Source organism: Callithrix jacchus, chromosome 4 (assembly GCF_049354715.1).
Source record: "Callithrix jacchus isolate 240 chromosome 4, calJac240_pri, whole genome shotgun sequence".
Lineage (NCBI taxonomy): Eukaryota > Metazoa > Chordata > Mammalia > Primates > Cebidae > Callithrix > Callithrix jacchus.
Window position 1 is genome coordinate 134,525,743 of NC_133505.1, and position 18,804 is coordinate 134,544,546.

The following is an 18,804-nucleotide window of genomic DNA, read 5'->3' on the forward strand; positions in this document are numbered from 1 at the left end:
AAATGAAATTCTGAATTTTCTTTGTCTATCTTTGTGACATTTGGGAAACAATGTGTTTAGTGATAAAGACATAGATGCTAAGTAAGAATGAATCTGTTGACAAATCATATACCTTTTCATTAGCTTCCATTTCACCATCTGTAAAATAGGGATGATAAGTACTATTTGTCATGTTTGTTATAATAAAAAGATGTATATTACATAAATGGATAGTGACATACATAAATAGAAAACACATATTACATAGATAGATAAATATAGAAACAAACAAAAAATGATGTCAATCTCCAGGCCTTTTCTGCCTCCATGTACTGGATATTTTGGCATTCAATTAAGAAAATAAAAAATGAAAGAAACTAGAGCTTGGAGATTAGTTTTACTTTGAATAGAGTTTTTGTGGCCTACTTGTATCAGTGAGTGTAGGAATAAGCTATTCATTTAGTACTGAAGGCATGAACATTAAGAGGAAAAAATGATGTGCAAACAGGAACTATGATAATTATAAAAACTTTATTTCATTCTTACTTTAATTAAATCTTTATAAGCACCATGTCATGAACTGGCAATCTAGAAAGAGGACACTGGAATGCTTTAGTCAATTACAAACTGCAAGCTGATGATGTGAAGTTACAGCTACATAGAGCATGTGAACAAGACCACAGTTAGAAAGGTTCACTTAAGAATCCCATGATGATGCGCAAAACAGGAATCTGGCATTGATTTGTTCACACTTTTTATAGTCAGAACCCAAAGCTTGTGCATGTAAACATCAAGAGAAACATTTTATCATCCTGACAGTTTACAGTTTGCTAAAATTTGACCCTGAAAGCATATATGTTGCCATCTTGTTTTCTTGATCAGAGATGGCCCACACACACGGGGAAAAAATCAATTCCTTTAAAATTTAAATGATGCTTAAAGATTATGTTCAACATTGTGCAAGTTGTCAGCAAGGCCTTTTAATGTGTACATTTCTCATGTATGATCACCGAACCATTATTTACCTAATGAAATTGTGAAAAACTATACATTTTCAGCAAAATGTTTTAATTTGGTCCTATATTAAAAGACCAATTGCCAAGGGATTTTACACAAATTTAATTCACAAGCATGTACACAGGAGAATCACTATAAAGAACATTGCTTCCTGGTTTATGAATAAAAAGTTTATCCTCTACTTACACTAAAACATACAAAAAATAATCTACAAAAATCGTTTACAATTGATTTCAGCTAAAGAAAAAGCTTCTTCAAGAAAAAAAAGATGATTGTGTGGTGGTAGTATTTTAGCCATCAAAAAAGGAATGTAAGTAACCAATAAATATAATGTGCTTTCTCCATATAGACATATTTACACGTGAGTCTTTGGCTTATGTTATTTTCTAAAAAGAACTTTAAATGATCCAGCCATCATTGCACATTAAAAGAAAATAAGCCAGTTATATATATTTATATATTTATATAGAGATCTGCTACACTTGAAACATATAAAAAATGAACTTTACTATGAATTTGCACAGCTTTTCTTTTTCCTTTAAGATTGATCAGCTTTCATTTTACAAAGGGAGAAAAATGCCACGTAGAAAGTATGAACTCATGCAACATGTGGTAGCTGCTCTACTGAAACCACGAGAGCAAAGGTGGCATGTTCACTGTACATACACCGATAAGTTCTCATTTGAATCTGGTTCTTATTCAATATAATTTATGTGGCATGAAATGTTGATGCTTTAATATAGTAATAAAAACTAATTAAGTCCTTTTTATTAAGATACACAACGTCATAAGAAAAATACTTTTACCTCTCAAATGTAAAAGTCTCCCACCCCCCACATTAAAATCTTTCTGCACAAGTGTAACAGGTACAACAGCTGCTGGCTCAATAGATGAACAGGTTTCCTCGTGGATGCACTTTAAAGAGTCTCACCCAACTAAGATGATTCCAGGTACTCCAAAGCTACATCATAGCAGAAACGGTATTGCTCCTGAAAGATATCAAAACCCAAAGACTGAGAAAAGTTAAGAAAGAGACTAATGGTGAATAACAGTTACCAAATGAAACTTGATAATCAATTTAGATTATTCGAGGATTACAATTTAATTTTTTCTATATACAAGATTAATAGCTAAGCATACATATTTTATACTTGAGTCTAATGATCCATTTAAGAAAAAGATTTATCTTAAAAAGACATTTTATCTTTGCCTCATATTTTCCATCAATTTTTAAACGTCTAGAATTTTTTTATCTGATTATAATAGTAATACTTGATCATTACAGAACAATTCTTCAGCACAGAAAAATACAAAGAATGAGAAAAAGAGCTATAATTCTATCATCAGAAGAAATTGAGTAGTTTGCCTCAGTTCTTTTTGTGCATGGTTGAAATAATTATCTTATAATAAATATAACTATGTATATTTCAAATATAATTTTAAATGTAACTTTTAAAATTTAACATTGTTACAATTCTTTTTCCATGTTATAACATCTATTAATACCACATAAAAATCAAACATATGGATTGTTTGACTATTAAGTTACTTTTATTTTTTTTCTCAATTTTATAATGCTGCAGTGATCAACTTCAAATGTTTTTCTCCATATATTTCAGACAATTTCCTTGAGAAAAAAAAAAAAGCCAGCCATTTTAAACAGCCCTTTACACAATTTCAAGTTCTTGACTTTTGGCATTGTTTTCTTCCATCAGAGTAAGGACAATTTTGAGGAATGGTTAGTGGGTTTTAGATTTTGACCCTACTCGTATCTGAAAATTTATTTCTGCTGCATTTATATGTTTAAGACAACATAATGGCAATACAATTTTTGAGTTAAGACTGCCTTTCCTCTAAGCTCATCTATGGACTTGCTTCATAATAAGATTGTAGAAAAATTCAGAGACCATATCATAAATTATTACTTAAAATATGTAATTCATTTAAAAATTCCCAACTCAATTCATTCAAGTGGGTAAAATTCAGGCTGGAGAACAGTCTAAAATACATATTATTTTAGAAGACAAGTTCCAGGTGTCTCCAGCAATAAACTAGGGCAGGAAAACTTTCCTTAAGAGGTCTTTATCATTCCAACACTATTTACCAAGTAGGTATGTTTCAAATTCACCTACCACTGTAGGAGTGCATTCAAGGAACCCAAAATGTGCCTAAAAATAGTTATGTCTCTTTAAGCAGTCTCCAGTAATTTTGCCTACACTCTAAATCTCCTCACCAAACCTGTCAGCTCAACTCCATAGTCCATTAGATTAATCATCAACACTGATTAAATACAAATCAGAGGTGGGGTGATCAGGATTCATGAGACATGAATGTAAAGGAAAATAGTAACTTTTTGGAAGGTTCCAGAATGGCAGAGTTTAACCATAGATTTATTTATTTTTATTTAAAAAGGTGGGAAATCAGTTAGATTTGGAGGTAAAAGTTGAATCCTGCAGTCAGAAGTGATCCCAATAATGATTTTAAGACTTGATCTGCAAAATGGAGGCAGAGTTTACATCAAGAACTCTTCAAACTGAAAAGAGTTTAAAGACATAACCACTATTCAGTCAGTTGCTAAGAGGATCTGAGAGTTCCACCTCAAAAAATCCCTCCAATTCATCCCCCTTTCTCATCTCCACAGGTAACACCCCAGTCAAAACCAATGTAATCTTGTGTAGACAGCTGCAACAACCCAGGGGAATGAGGTGGTGCAGAGATGGAGCTTAAGGGCACCTGTAGAAAGGGTGGAAGTCTGGTACCGCTTGTCAAAGTGAAACAGTATAAACCTAAGTCTTCAGATTTTTGTCTCAGGAAGCAATGCAACTCTTGTGTGAGCAATCCATGAGCAGGAAGTGGTGAAATACTTTAAAGGTTTATTGAATTGCTCATTCTAGTTATCTGATCATCTTGATAAATGTAGGGCAAGAAACAATGATGCCTTGGTTTTTCTGGTTTACTTTTCTGTGAGCATAAATTACACAGGTGCTCCTAACCTGATCCCACCATGCACATACATACACTTAACCCACAGATAGCTCTTTTCAGAAGTAAAATGTGTTACATAAGTGTAACTTTCTTTCTTACTCTGCACAGAGCTTCACCTAGATGAACTGTCACACACACATATCTATCAGATCTTATTTTGTAAGCTATGTTCTGACTTTATGAGCCTTGATAAGCTCAAGTAGCATGATACGAACTGCCCTCTAGAGTTGGTAAAAGCTGAAAACTTAAAAATGATAGTTTAAGCATTTATAATTTGATTAGAAAATGAAGAACTAATGACAAAACTAAATTTCAGTTGCCCTTTAAAAACACTGGTATCTAAGGTACTGAAGAAACCTATATCCCTTAGACATACACTTGATGCAGGATTTATTCTTATAGGACCATTTACTAAAGTTTACGGCAGCAAATATTTATTGGTTATAACAGAAAAAAAATCCTGCGAATTTCCCATATTAAATGAAATTAGTTTCATGATTAGCAGTTTATGTGATATGTGATTGTCTGTGGGTAGAGGGGGATGTTCAGCAATCCATTAATTAGGCAGGAAAGTCCCCGCAACGTCTCATTTTCACATCGGATTCCCTATGTCTGTGTGAAGTCAAATCAATAAGTAGGTATATGACTAACTAATCTCTAAGATGCCTTCCAAGTCTAATGTTCTGTGACTCACCGGGGCTTCCACCATGTTTGGCTTGCTGTTCCTTAGTGTTTTTACCGCATGGAAAACATCGACAACATTTTGCCGCTTCACCATTTCAACGACAATGCCGATAGCACAGAACATGCCACTTCGTCCACCACCGTTTCTGAAAGCAAAGAAAGCAAAGGCATTTTACATAGCAGCACCAGGTGACCACATGTCACATCATCACATATGTTTGGGAAAACAAAAGATTATATTTTTAATTGTTTTTCATTTGTGTCTTAATTTTGCTTTCTATGTGTACAAGGCAGAGAGAAGGAAACTTGAGGATGAGATTATATCAGTGGCTTATACTTAGGAATATGCTATAGGCATAAATTGTTGCAATCTAGACCTTGAGATTCTGATATACTAGTAAACTGTGTAAATCAGAAGTTGTTCAGAGTAGTGTTCCAAAGAGTCTAAATAATATAGCTATGTAATAATATTTAGAAATTATACAAAATAAACTTAATTATAGACTGATGAGACAGGAAGACTGTTAAAAGATAACATCTATGGGAGGTCCATAAAATGCAGGTCAGATAGTCTTTAACACTGAAAATGAGAAAATAAGCATGAAGGCCCCGTGAATGCCAGGCTGAGCTGCCCTACTCACAGGCAGTGGATAATCGTCCGGCCTTCCCCTTCCTCGCATTCCTCCTGCCACTTTTCCACCTGCAGTATCAGTTTCAAGAATGACCTTTTGGATCCAGGCACTTCCCGATGAGAAGCCCATCCTAGGTACTGAAACTGTTGTACCATCAGATAACCCTCCTGTGGCTGTAGAGGGAAAAATGTTTTTATGTAAATAAGTTGGGACTACAATTTTTACTAAAAAGTAAAAGGTGCATACAATTTACAATACAAATGACATTTACCTTGGATTGAGTCTAGCTGATATAAATCCTAAACATGTACATGCTAATACAAAAACATTCTAAGTGACAACAGCAGGAAACATAGCAATCATCCTTTATACCTTCTTCTCCCTCACACTATGTATCCAGTAATTCATTCCTATGATTACATTTCCTAAATAACTTTCAGATTCATTGCCTTCTCTTTATCATCATTGACATCAATGCACTACCAGTCATAGGTTCTGATAATTACTTCCTAGTTGATCTCCCTGAATAAACTTTGATCTCCTTCCAAACCATTTTTACTATAGGCATGATGATTATTTCAAAATGCAAATGCAATCTTGTCATTTCCTGCTTTAATGGCTTTCAAATGATTTTAGCATAAAATCCAAATTGTTGTCATGGCTTAAAAAAATTTATGTGATTTGGATCTACCCCCTTCTTCAACCTTCTCTTGGTCTTCTTTTAATCCATTTATTAAGTCACTTCTTGCCTTGGGGACTTTGTATATACTGTACTCTTTGCCTTGAATACTTCTTTCTTGCTTGCTCTTCTCAACCCCAAATAGAATGTCCAACTTGTCCCAGGTTTGCCTGGGACTTCTCTGGTCTCAGCATTGAAGCCTGTGTGTCTTGGGAAAGCTCCCATCCTCGGCAAACCAAGTCGATTGATTACCTCAACCCCCAAACTAATTTCTATTGATTCATTAAATTTTGGCTTAAATACTATTATCTCAAAGAAGTCATCTCTGATCACATAGCTATGCCAGATCACCCAGTTAAGCGTTCTATATTCTTTACTTTTTTGCTGTAAAATGCATCATCTTTTTACAACAAGGATTATATAACTTTTGTTTAATGCTTTCCTTCCTATAAAAGATTCCTTAAATACACAGAAATGTTTTTTTCCTACACTCTGCATCAGTAGAACTTTGCATAATACTTCCCAAAAAGTAGTATCATTGAAAGAATGAATCAAAACCTTAAACCTTAAATAAAAATATCAGGAAGAATATGAAATACATGAATAAATCACATTAGACTGACAGGGGCCTATGCATCTTTTGGTACTTTACAAGCCCTACTTAGTACTCCATAAACTTGTTCCTGGTACATGTTAAATACATTAAATATATTAAATGATGAGAGTGAGAATGGAAAAAAAACATAATGTACTACTAAGGACCAGAATATCCAATACTGAGGCAATTCAATAAGTAAGCAAACAAATAAATAAATATGCAGACAAAAATATAACATTTCAGTTCCCATTCCTAGAATATTTTTTCACAGAAACTGCTCAATTGACAAGCCTTACTGTCTTCAGCAGCTCTGGTTTTTTTAACCAAAATATTACTAGAATCATCACGCAACAGATGTGCAGACATAATGAGATTCCATTTAAGTTAACATCTAGGATATGCATGAATATTATGAGATGATTGAAGTTATCCTCTTTTTCTCCACTGAAATGAGCAATAGGAGTCTATATGATTTCATTCCCTGCTCATAGCTATATACATACAGACTTATTAACCAGATGCACACGCAGTCATTTTGATATGAGAGACACTGAAACACGACAGTCCTAATCACACACTCAAAATAATACACATCCATGGAGCTGGTGCTTTAAAAACAGAGTAATCTTTCTCTCTAAAAAAGAGCTTAATTCCATGAAAGTTACTAATTCTTTTCAAATTCTGCTTGCTATTTGGTTATATAATCTAAATCATTTTTATTAGTACTTTTTTTTTAAGATCTTCCCCACCCAAATTTAATTTGTCATGTAATGGAAAGCAGACAAGGAGTCAGGGGAAGAAAGACTTCTGAGAAATACAGTTACTACCTTACTGCTGGGAAAAGGTATCATCGTAGCAGCATTGGTTCTACCTTTAGATGTACGTAGAGCCAGAGGTTTGGCCATTTAGGGAGATGAAATTGCAGGTAGGAGGATAGGAGAATCAATAATGAACTTGGAACAGTGACATGAAATGCTTCCATTATAATGGCTGATCCAACATATCTCTCTTTCCTCCTTCAGTACAGCTTTTCCATCGTTATTGTTATTGCAATGTTCTTATTTTTTGATCGCATGCCATTTCTGGGATGGATGTCAATACTAATAAAGCATGAAGTCATCCTTAAGATAAATCTACATACACTCAGAGGCCAGGCCTAGGCTATCAAACTTCATTGAGACAGTTCATCTCTATTTCCAGAGGGAATATGTTAGTCTACAGACTGACCAAAAAAACCTAGCTTCCAGCATTTCTGCGTTTCTGTATTTTTGTTTAAGTACTAAGGCATAGGATGGTTACTAGCTTTAAAATGGATTATAGGGTGCTTATTAATTCTAGTCTCCCTGTTATCTGAATGAAATTATACCACATCTTGGTTATGACTGACCTATTCTAGATGAGCTCAAAGGATCCAATAGTGACTTACTCTTGTTAGATTGCATATCCTAAAAATCCGGTTGATCACATCACAATCCATTGAACAAGACATACATTCCACTTGGATGGGGCCATATCGTAGCATCCCTTCCTCTGGCCAGTACTGAGGGCAGCCCTAGATGATGAAGGTTTTAAAAGGGAAAAAAAAGCATTATTTTTTCTAATTACGATAGTATAAAGTAGATTTTAGCATTTCATTATTACTTTATTAAGTTGTATATAAGTACACAAAAGCAACCCATAGCCATTAACCTGGGACAAGTCGACTTCATTTAACATCACAATGGAGGTGCAGCCATAATCATATACTAATCTCCAGAAGTCTTTCACAGTGTTTGGCAGAGGGTATTGTGTGACGATGAAAGCAGCTGGTTGCCTGTAGCTCTGTGAAGAAACAAGGTAGATGGAGAAACATAAGAACTTAAAATGTATGATCAGTTGTACAAACAGATTCAAAACACTTCAATGTAGGACCAGTAAGACGGAATAGCTTCACATGCAGAGGGAACCAGAGTGATGCTTAAACCATGGAATTAGAGATTCAGGCCACTGGAATGAACAGAACTAGTATGGTAATGAATCCATTTGGTGGAAGACTTCAATGTGTCCGAAGCAATTCAAGTCAATAACTGAATTTTTACTTTACTGAAAGATGTAAATACAGGACAAATACAAAAGAAAAAAACCAAAGAGCTTCTGAGGTTAACATCCTCTGTAAGGTACCTGTTGGGCTATTTCAATTTTCCAAACGTAATCAGTCTCTGAGAGGCTGAAGGCAAAGTAAGCACAAAACCCCTGGTATGTCTATCAATCATTTGTATTTGTGTATAGTGTGTGTGCCTGCAAGTAAAACTGTTTTATTCTTCTCTACTACAAATAAGAAAAACCACAAGTAGCTCAAACACTTGTACTTTTACATTATGTGGACAATATCAGGATATTCTGCACATCTCATAGGCAATCCACCTCCCACAGCTTCCTGGGCATTTCTAACATATACCAAAGTTCAGAAAGACAGTTTCAACCATTTAAGATCCCAAAGCACCAAAGAGTAACAATGCACTTCCTGGTCCCACAATGTGGAGAGATAGCTCCTTGTTTATCTCTTAATAAACAATATATTATTTCTTCCCAAAGGGAGAAATAGTAAAAGGAATGTTTATCTGGACTGGACAATATCATTTGATTTAAAATAATTATATGTAACAACAATAATAATAATTAGACGGTAGCCTGGGATAGGTTTTCCTAATGTCGATGAAAATTTTCAATGACTTTATAACTCATTTGTATCATACTACTATTTAAGTTGTTCAAGAATCTTAACATCAGCATAGGAACTGGTTCTTGGGCTTCATTTGGGAAATGCTGCTAACCAAGGCATTCCATCCTGCTGAGGACTGCAAGATAAATCTAAGTAGATGACAAAAATAATTTACCTTGCTACTTCTAAATGACCTCAAGACCTTACCAAGTTATACACGCCACTGGGATGAGTGCCTCCTAAGAAAGGTACAAAGGTTTATGAGTGATATTGTTCGGCTATATGTGCCCACCCAAATCTCACGTAGAATTATAACAATCCCTAATGGCTCAAGGGCAGGACCAGGTGGAGATAACTGAATCATGGGGGTGATTTCCCACATGCTGTTCTTGAGATAGTGAGTGAATTCTCATGAGATCTGATGGTTTTATAAGGGGCTTCCCCTTTTGCTTGGCACTCCTTCCTCTTCCTGCCACCGTGAGAAGAAGGACAAGTTTGCTTCCCCTTCTGCCATAATTGCAGGGTTCCTGAGGCCTCCCCAGCCCTGTGGAACTGTGAGTCAATTAAATCTCATTCCTTTATAAATTATCCAATCTCAGGTATGTTTTTATTAGCAGCGTGAGAACGAACTAATACAGTGAGAAAAGTTAGAAGAAATGAAGCTCTCTTCCCAATTGAATGTCTGCTCCATGGAAAGGTAAGTCAAAGCAGACTGCTGGTTATTTACTCAATTTTTGAGTCAAAGTGGAGGGGACATGCATGAGGAGGAGCTGATAAGAGAAAAGACTGAAGATTTCCTATTCTTTTTCTCTCTAAATGTAGGAACATATGTAAGGCTCTGAAATCACAGAATCCTCGGCCTTACCTCCTAATATTCCATAGGCCTGGCAAAAGGGTATCACACTAATGATGGGGATAAAGAATAGGAAGAAACAGGATCAAACCAGCTTTACTTTTCTGAAGGTTCATTTGCACTACTAAATAATGTATTTTTTTAATCACAGCGGAGTATGCAGACAGTAAGAACAGGCGGATTACAAGGTTCAGTCTTCATGCTGAAATGAAGACAAGCTTGGACAGAAAGCAAGACCCAATCTTTACAAAAAAATAAAAAAAAATTAGCTGGGCATGGTGGCATGCACCTATAGTCTTTGCTACTTGGTAGGTTAAGGTGGGAGGATCACTTGAACCCAGGAGATTGAGGCTGCAGTCAACTGTGATCATGCACAACACTCCAGCCTATGCTACAGAGTGAGATCTTGCCTCAAAAAGAAAAATAAAGAAAAGCAGACAATCTGGAAATTGAGAAGAATTTGACAAAGATGCCAATGGCAAAAATTTCAAAGGCATCAATGCTTTTCTAAATATTATTTTTCTTGTTTACACATGCGTTTTTTCATTCCAAATCTAGATGCAGAAATGAAAAAGCATTGCATGCCATCTCTGTATATTTAGTGTATTTGCCTTTCCAGACAGCCTATTACAAAAAGAAAAGGTATAATTACGATCTAATGTGATTTAAGTGGATGTGATTAATGGCCAGGCAAGACTCCGATAACAGCAAGGATGAGAGCCTGCCTTTAGACTATTCCACTTTGTGGCACCAAAAAGAGCAAAGTGACTGGTGAAGACGACTCGTAGAAATAGAATGTGAGCCTAAAAGGAAGAACAACTTAGAAAGCCTGCTTATAGTCAGAAAGAAATGAACCGTGGCTTCTAATTTCTTCTTGCTATGGTTTTATAGGATAAAGGGCAAAAGCTAGAAATGAAGCCAGTAAACTCTTTAAAAAGATTCTAAGCCTTTATGGTTTTCTTGCTTCTTTCTAAGGTAAGCAAAGTAAAGTGGTCAAAGTCATAATTTAAAACTTTCTTTCCTTGGTAGGCCAAGGTGGGTGGATCACGAGATCAGGAGTTCAAGACCAGCCTGGCCAACGTGGTGAAACCTCATCTCTACTAAAAATGTTAAAAAAAAAAAAAAAAAAAGAAATAGCTGGGCTTAGTGGTGTGTGCCTGTAGTCCAAGTTACTCAGGAGGCTGAGGCAGGAGAATCGCTTGAACCCAGGAGGCAGAGGTGGCAGTGAGCCGAGATTGTGCCACTGCACTCCAGCCTGGGTGACACAGGGAGATTCTATGTCAAAAAAATAAATAAATAAAAATAAAACAAACAAACAAAAAGCCTTTCTTTCCATATTGTTCTGTCTATGGGCTACAACACTCTGCAGTTTAAGACTAGAATGGGGCAAGATCGTTCTTTCATTATGATGGATGTTTAACATAATACTATCCATCCCTTCTCTAGTTACTTATAATAGTATTTCTTGTTTAATAACCAACAAGTTAATTGTAAACTATGAAAACAAATGTCGGAAATAAAAATTTCCCAAATTAACACAATTTTTGTAGAATTTGGCATTCTGTAATTTAAAAAATTTATTTCTAATTATATTCAAATAGGTAAGGCATGATTTTCTTTTCTGAAAATAATTAAGATGAAATTTATAACATGTAATATTTACTCTATGAATATAATAACTGACAATCTCTAAATCTATAATAAAGCTATAAAAATGATAGTTCTGAAAAATTCCTATAGGGAAAATCTAAAATCATTCTCCAAAAAATATATTTCAATAAAAGTTTCCATTTTTCTTTTCAGGTTATTTCAATATTCTTGAAAAGAAAACTAGCTAGTGTTCAGTTGCATTACATAGCTTTTCACAGCACTCTACACTAACAAAGAGGGCAGTCTCTTACATCCATAAGAGCAGCATTGATGTAGTTACTGCTCTCCCCATCAATTGTAATTAAAAAAGGCAGACATCTGTCAGGTGGCAGCATGTCCATGAAACGGTTCTTGTCATGGTTCCTTGGCAGGCATGCTATACTGCAGTCTTCAGCTTGTAGTCGAGGGGTGACTGAATTCAGAGTCTAAAACGAAAAGGGAACCCAGGTTAAATGACAGTGACCCATTTAACAGTATAACACAGATCCATCAGATATTTATTAGACCAAGTGGAAGTGAAGGATTTGTGCAAGGCAATGGCATTTGCTACTCTGACAAGCTGATAGACTTTGGGTTAAAGCTAATGACGCCTGAGAAGTGAGAAAGTGAAACAAGACACACATTGCTCCTCTTCTTAAAAGGAAAAGGGAAGCTAAACAGCATTGCTACATGTAAAATGCATTGCCTTGACCAAAGAAAATACAATCAGGAAGTCCATGATGATAATGACCCTTTATCACAGTGGGAAACGGTATCATGTGTAATAACTTCTGGGCTTACCATATTTGAAGATAAGCTATGGCATGTTGGAAAGAGCACTGGGCCAACAATCAAACAATTTGGTCTTTCCTATTTATTTTTTCAGTCACCTTCAGAGATGTTTTAAGGGCAGTAAAAACATTTAGGGCTATTTTGAAATAGTATTTACTACCAACTTCATTTATTATTATTTTTTGAGACAGAATCTTGCTCTACTCCCCAGGTTGGAGTGCAGTGGCGGTATCTTGGGCTCACCACAGTGTCTCTGCCTTCCAAGGTCAAGCAATCTTCCCATCTCAACCTCCTGAACAGCTGGGACCACAGGCTTGTGCCACCATGCCTGCCTATTTCTTTGTATTTTTTTTGTAGATGAGGTTTTGCCATGTTGGTCAGGCTGGTCTCGAACTGCTGACCTCAAGATCTGCCTGACTTGGCTTCCCAAAGTGCTAGTATTATAGGTGAGAACCACCACTGCGCCCAGACTTGGTTATTGTAATTAATGTGCTTGAACTACTCGCATTGTGAGTGACACAGGTCAAAATCTGTATGACTGTATGAAAAAAAGTCTATAAATACACAGAAATCACCACTAATTTTGACTTTTATGATACCTTTCCCTCTTGCTCTTCCCTCAGTCTGAACTTATTTTAGATATAGTAGATATGAATTCATTAATAGAAAAGTGACTATATAATATGTATAATGAAAGAGACATGTATTATATTTAAAACAGAATCAAAGGTTATACATTTGACTTGAGACCTTCCTTAAAAGGACTGATAGTATCCAGAACAAAATGAATTAAGTCATAACAGAGGTTTGAGAAATAGTTAATACCTGAAATTCATCCTTGAGATGTGAAGAGTTAGTCTGAGAGTCTATTCTAATCATATCAAAATATGCAGCTTTAAATTCACAGACAGGTATGGCAGTTTCTCCACATAAGCAGGCTTCTAAAATGGCATCATGAATAAAAATGTATTGTTCCTACCAAAAGAATGACAAAGAAAATTTTGTATTATTTTTGGTACCACTTTTCTGTCATCAAAGGTAGAGAATACAGAAAATTTTCTCTATATGAAAATATGAATTGAAGTACCAATATTTTTCTATATGACTGAGCTAATATTGATTACATATGAAAAAAAATCTACTCTTTTGGTTGAGTAGAGTATATATGAAAGACATCTACCCTTGCTTGTTTTTTTAAAAAAAAAAAAGTCCACTACAGGTAAATCTACATACCTCTGTCTGGACCATATTGATACGACGAGACCTTAAGGCTTTGACACAATTGTAGATATCAACAACGCCCTCTCTTTCAGCCATGTCCAGCATGATGTCAATCACAATGTAACAGCCAGTTCTTCCAGCACCAGCACTGAAAATAATTAAAACAATTGTAAGAAGCATGTTAGTTAGCCTTCATAACCTTAAATAAGGAGCACTTCTGAAGCAACCAATTCATAAGGAAGTAAACCTCTCTGATAAATCAAGAAATCCCTAAACTGAAAACATATTTATCTCATTTTCTACTAACTCATATCTGTAGTTAGATAGGCTAATAACATTATTTCCTTGTTATCCAGATTTGGTCACTTCTCTTAAACTCACTGTTCTTTTAGAAATTTAAGCAAAAGATATTATGGCTGTCTCTCTTTATTTTTGTCCTCTACCATCTTCTCAATCATAGTTCCCAGAGTTGGAAACAGGGATGTAATTGAAGAGTACATCAGAGTTCATGAGGAGGATTGAAAGGAAGATTTTTTTGTTTGGTTTTCAGGGTACATATTATCTGATCCTATGGGATGTTTTACCTTTATTTCATTCTCTGCTTCCCCCTCCCCTTTTATATATGGTTATCTAAATCATGAATAGATTGGATTTTCAGAAAGCAAAAAATGCTTAATTACAACCTATTATGTAGCTTGGAGGGAAGAGCATTTGAGAATGGTGTGCAGCATCATTTAGGAAAAGCTTTTCAGATTCAGTACTTATTTTTCTGGTCACACCTCAAAATGAGCCCATGTAATTTGCTTTTAGAATCTCTAAATGCCTGTTTTAAGAGAAATTTCTAATCAGAAGTAAGTCTGGATATAATGTTTGTGTTTTTTTGGCATATATTTGCTGAATCTCACTGATGCAGTTCTCAAGGTCCTCTAATGTGAAGTCTTAAAAAAAAAATTAAATTGCTGTTTTATAGCACAAATTCTTGCAATTTAGGCCATTTAGTAACTCTGTGTGTCTCAAATTTAGTTTTAAAAGCTGGAATTCTACTGGGAATTTTCTAGATTGACAAGAAATGTCTATTTCAACCTAGCATTCTATACAATATGGGATTTGCAAAAGTGATAAAAACAGAAAACAAAAAAACACAGATGTTGCCACTAAAAGCAGAGTTTCTACATTTTAAATTGTGGGTAACACTACACACATTAAGATGAATGTAAGTATTTCTTAAGTTCCTGTTTTATAGCCTACTTACAGCCAACTTTTACTTTATTGCTGTTCTGCTTCATCTGTAATACAAGCAAGCTGAAACTTTGTAAGCAACATTAGTTTTTATGCTCAAATGCCTTGTTTTGACACTCTTAAAAAAAGCTGATTGGATACAGTGAACTTAGACCACCACTCACCTGCAATGTACAACGATGGGGCCGGCACTGGGAGGGTTGGATAACTTGACTCGCCGGATAAAGGAAAGAAGCCCTGTAGCATGGTAGGGCACTCCATGGTCAGGCCAGCCCGTGAAATGGAACTGTTTAACTTCACGGATTTCATTGTATCCCCTCTGTGCAAAAATGGAAAGAAATGTTTTCAAAAGCCATTTTCATGGCCAAAATAAAGCCATTAAACACAATTATGGGTACAGACCCAACTGACAATGATAACAATACAAATTTTACCAAAGATTACGTCTTTTCTTAAAAAAAAAATTTAAAAAATGAAGGCCTAATGTGGATTAGGAGCTTACCTTTATTGTCAGACAACTGCCAAACAAAAGAAAATTAGAAGTCTTGCTCAGTTCTAAAAGTCTGGGTAAATTTTATTTACTTTGACAGCTTGTTTCTTGCTGAGAATGACAGCACATTAAATTATTAGGGGAAAAGAAGGAAACGCGAAATCTAAAATGCTGGCCTATTGACCCAAAGCATTGAGTTCTCAAGTGGTGTATAAAAGCAACTTTCCAGCTTCTCACCTCACAAAGAGATTTTAATGCCTTGCTTATCCATGTTGAAAATGGTTTTGAAGCATAGCATGTAGGGATTTTCCAGGACAGTGCTGCTCTAGATTGGCTTGCGAAAATATACAGGCAGCTAAACTGTTCTTTGGGCAAACTATTTTTCTTAGCTCTGTGAAATAATTCAGCACAAAGTATTATTTATAGTAACAAAAATACAAAATGAAGTAAGTGAAGCATCTGCTGTTTGCTGCTCTTCTATTGGGTTAAGAGAACCCTGTAAATGCACATTTCAAAGCTTTTTCCTTCCTTTTTGTTAAGTCTGTAGACTGAGTTAGCACAGCTTGGAAGGTATAGATGAAATATTGCAGAATTTATTTTTAAGAATTCACATTTGTAGAAAAAGGAAAACAAATCCCACTATAATCTATATAATTCAAATTCTACTGTGAGCTATCTGTGAAATCTCAATCTCACTTGTTCAATCAGAAAAGGTAGACACATTATATGAAATAAACAAAATTGAGAAAAACAGTTTAATTTTAGATTCAATCTTATACAGACCAGTATCACCAAAACCTTGGAAGTTAGTGATCATTTCTTAAAGGTTTTCTTAATTCTAATTCCTAGCACAATACCCTATACAAAGCAGGGATCAGGAAATATTTGTAATAGTCACAATGATAAGCATCACCATGAAATCACCCCAGTGAAAAAATCACCTTTTTTCTACTTCTCCACTCTAGTGAGGAAGGTCAAAAACAGTTTCGAGGCCTATTTCAGACAATTACTTTACTCCTTCTATATTAATTCTTTTACTGGAGTTGCTGGATGAGCCTTGCTCCCTTTATCTTTCTATTACATGCTTAGGATTTGCCCTTTTTAGTACATTTTTATATGTCAGTGCCTATTCTCTTATTTTTTTAAAAATTTTTATCTGAGTGATTTTCAAATATATGGTTAAAAAAAAGCTCTCTCTATTTTCTAGTTCTAAATAACAAGAAAAATAAAAATCCAATGATTTTCCAAATAGGATTGTATTAAATCCATAGTGTTATTAGTATCAAGTACTCCCATATTCTGGAACATGGTGCATGTCTCTACTCATTCATATTTATGTATATTCATAAGTACACTTTTGTGGTTTTATTCGGTCAGGAACTGTGTAATTCTTATTTAATACATTCTGAGATATTTTGGCACTTTTTATTATTTTTAAAGATCACTTAGTGATATTTTCTTACTTCTGTTTGTCCCTAATATAAAGAAAGCTATAACTTGTGAATATTTATGCTGATTTAGTCATTTAAATAAATGTTTATACATCCCAGTTAAAAATGTTACCTCTAGTTTTCAGTATAAAATCCTTTTATCTTAAAATAATTTGTCTTTTCTAGTAGTTACATAGTTGATTCCTTTTGCTGACTTATTTATTTGCTAAAACTTCCAAAAATGTTGAAAACTAGTGAGATTGATTATCCACATAACATTCCTTATTGTAAAAGCAATAATATAGTCTTTATACTAGTTTTTTATGATAAACTAATAGTCTTTGGTTCTTCATTCCATAACATGACTGCTACTAGGTAATGCTGAATTACCTTTATCGTGTTTAGGATGCTTCTTTATTTCCCTAATTAGAGTATTACTGTAAAGATTTAAAAAATAAAATTAAATGCATTAATCTATTAATAAAGTCATACAGTTTTGGTCCTTTAAGGTACTGACATAATGAAATATCCTGTTAGATTTTCTACTACAGTTGAAATATTCTTGTATTCTTAGGGAAAAAAATAATAGGTCATTTAGTGATATTTTCTTAATTCACTATTAGATCCAAATTTTCAATATTATATTTTAAATTTTTTCATGTTCTTGAATGAAATAGGTCTGCAATGTGTGTGCCTGGAGAAGAGAGGGACAGAGAGAGAGAGAGGGAGAGAGAGAGAGAGAGAGAAAAGACTGTGAAAGAGAGAATGAAAGCTTGAGAGAGTGCTATCGTTATCTGATTCTGTTATCACCATTATGCTTTTTTTTTTTTTTTAAAGATAATGTCTCCCTTGGTTGCCCAGGCTGGAGTGCAAACTCTGTTTCTGGGCTCGGATGATTCTCTTGCCTCAGCATTCCAAGTACATTATGCTAACTTTTAAAACATATTTTGGTTTTTAATTTTTTTATGGCCTAAATAGTTTGAATAACATAGACATTAGCAATTCCTTAAAGAATAAGGGAACTTCAATATTAAACCCATAGTGCAATTTTAATGATAAAGTTGAACAATCATTCTGTTTTCTTCTACCATCTATTCTGGCTTCTAACTCTTTGTGACCTAATTTTTGAGAATTAGTATTTGCTAGAAAATCACTATCCCAGATTAAAATTTGTATTTCTATGTTTATACATAATATTTTCTATAGCTTTTCTAGTAGCAAATATAACAGCTATGTCCCTCTGTGTTTTCTAATACTGTATATTTTGTTTTCATTTTAGCTCATTTAGAATTGATGGTGGTTTAGTTACTTTATTGATCTTTTCAATAAACAAGATTTTAATTTCTTTCTCATTTGTTTCTTTTTTATATTTAATTTTTCCTTTGTTCTATTTTTTTTGATTTTCCAATTTTATAATTTTTCACATGATTTCAAAGCACATTTCAAAACAGAAATTATGAATGGATATAAATTTTTCTTATAGAATAACAAGGTAAATTTTGATATAAAACTGTTGATCTATACAATGTAATTTTAGTTTTGAGAAAACAATTCAAGGATTATTCGGAAGGGGCAATTTCTAAGAGGCTACTTTCTGGGGTCATTGGTCTGTGATTTCTTATTGCTTTCTAATGAATTTTTGAAATATCTAAACTTTTTGTTACGTATTCAGGTTCTTCATTGATTTATATAAGACTTGTATAAAGTTAAGAGACCACATATTCCATAGTTTATTTTTAATAATATGATCTAGTTATTCATTAAATTAAGCTTAATGGTTCCGAAATCTCTCATATCAATTGCCTGTTTTATTCTACTTGATTTGTCTAAGAATTTTTCATATATATTTATAGTCATAATAATCATGATTGTGTT

General features: G+C 34.3%; 1 protein-coding gene across 16 annotated transcripts in view; it reads right to left on the minus strand.

The window, feature by feature from the left end:
• Positions 1 to 491: 491 nt before the first annotated feature.
• PTPRK (protein tyrosine phosphatase receptor type K) overlaps positions 492 to 18,804 on the minus strand; it is a 574,046-nt gene continuing 555,733 nt past the window's right edge. For all 16 annotated transcript variants that reach the window (XM_035296658.3, XM_008995016.5, XM_078370080.1 and 13 more), the window contains 9 exons: positions 15,174 to 15,328; positions 13,783 to 13,918; positions 13,375 to 13,524; positions 12,030 to 12,203; positions 8,264 to 8,395; positions 8,001 to 8,126; positions 5,307 to 5,470; positions 4,676 to 4,811; positions 492 to 1,985 (listed from right to left, as the gene is read on the minus strand). In XM_035296658.3, the coding sequence (XP_035152549.2) occupies positions 1,932 to 1,985; positions 4,676 to 4,811; positions 5,307 to 5,470; positions 8,001 to 8,126; positions 8,264 to 8,395; positions 12,030 to 12,203; positions 13,375 to 13,524; positions 13,783 to 13,918; positions 15,174 to 15,328 (1,227 nt within the window). In that variant the 3' untranslated portion in view covers positions 492 to 1,931. The remainder of the gene's footprint in view (positions 1,986 to 4,675; positions 4,812 to 5,306; positions 5,471 to 8,000; positions 8,127 to 8,263; positions 8,396 to 12,029; positions 12,204 to 13,374; positions 13,525 to 13,782; positions 13,919 to 15,173; positions 15,329 to 18,804) is intronic.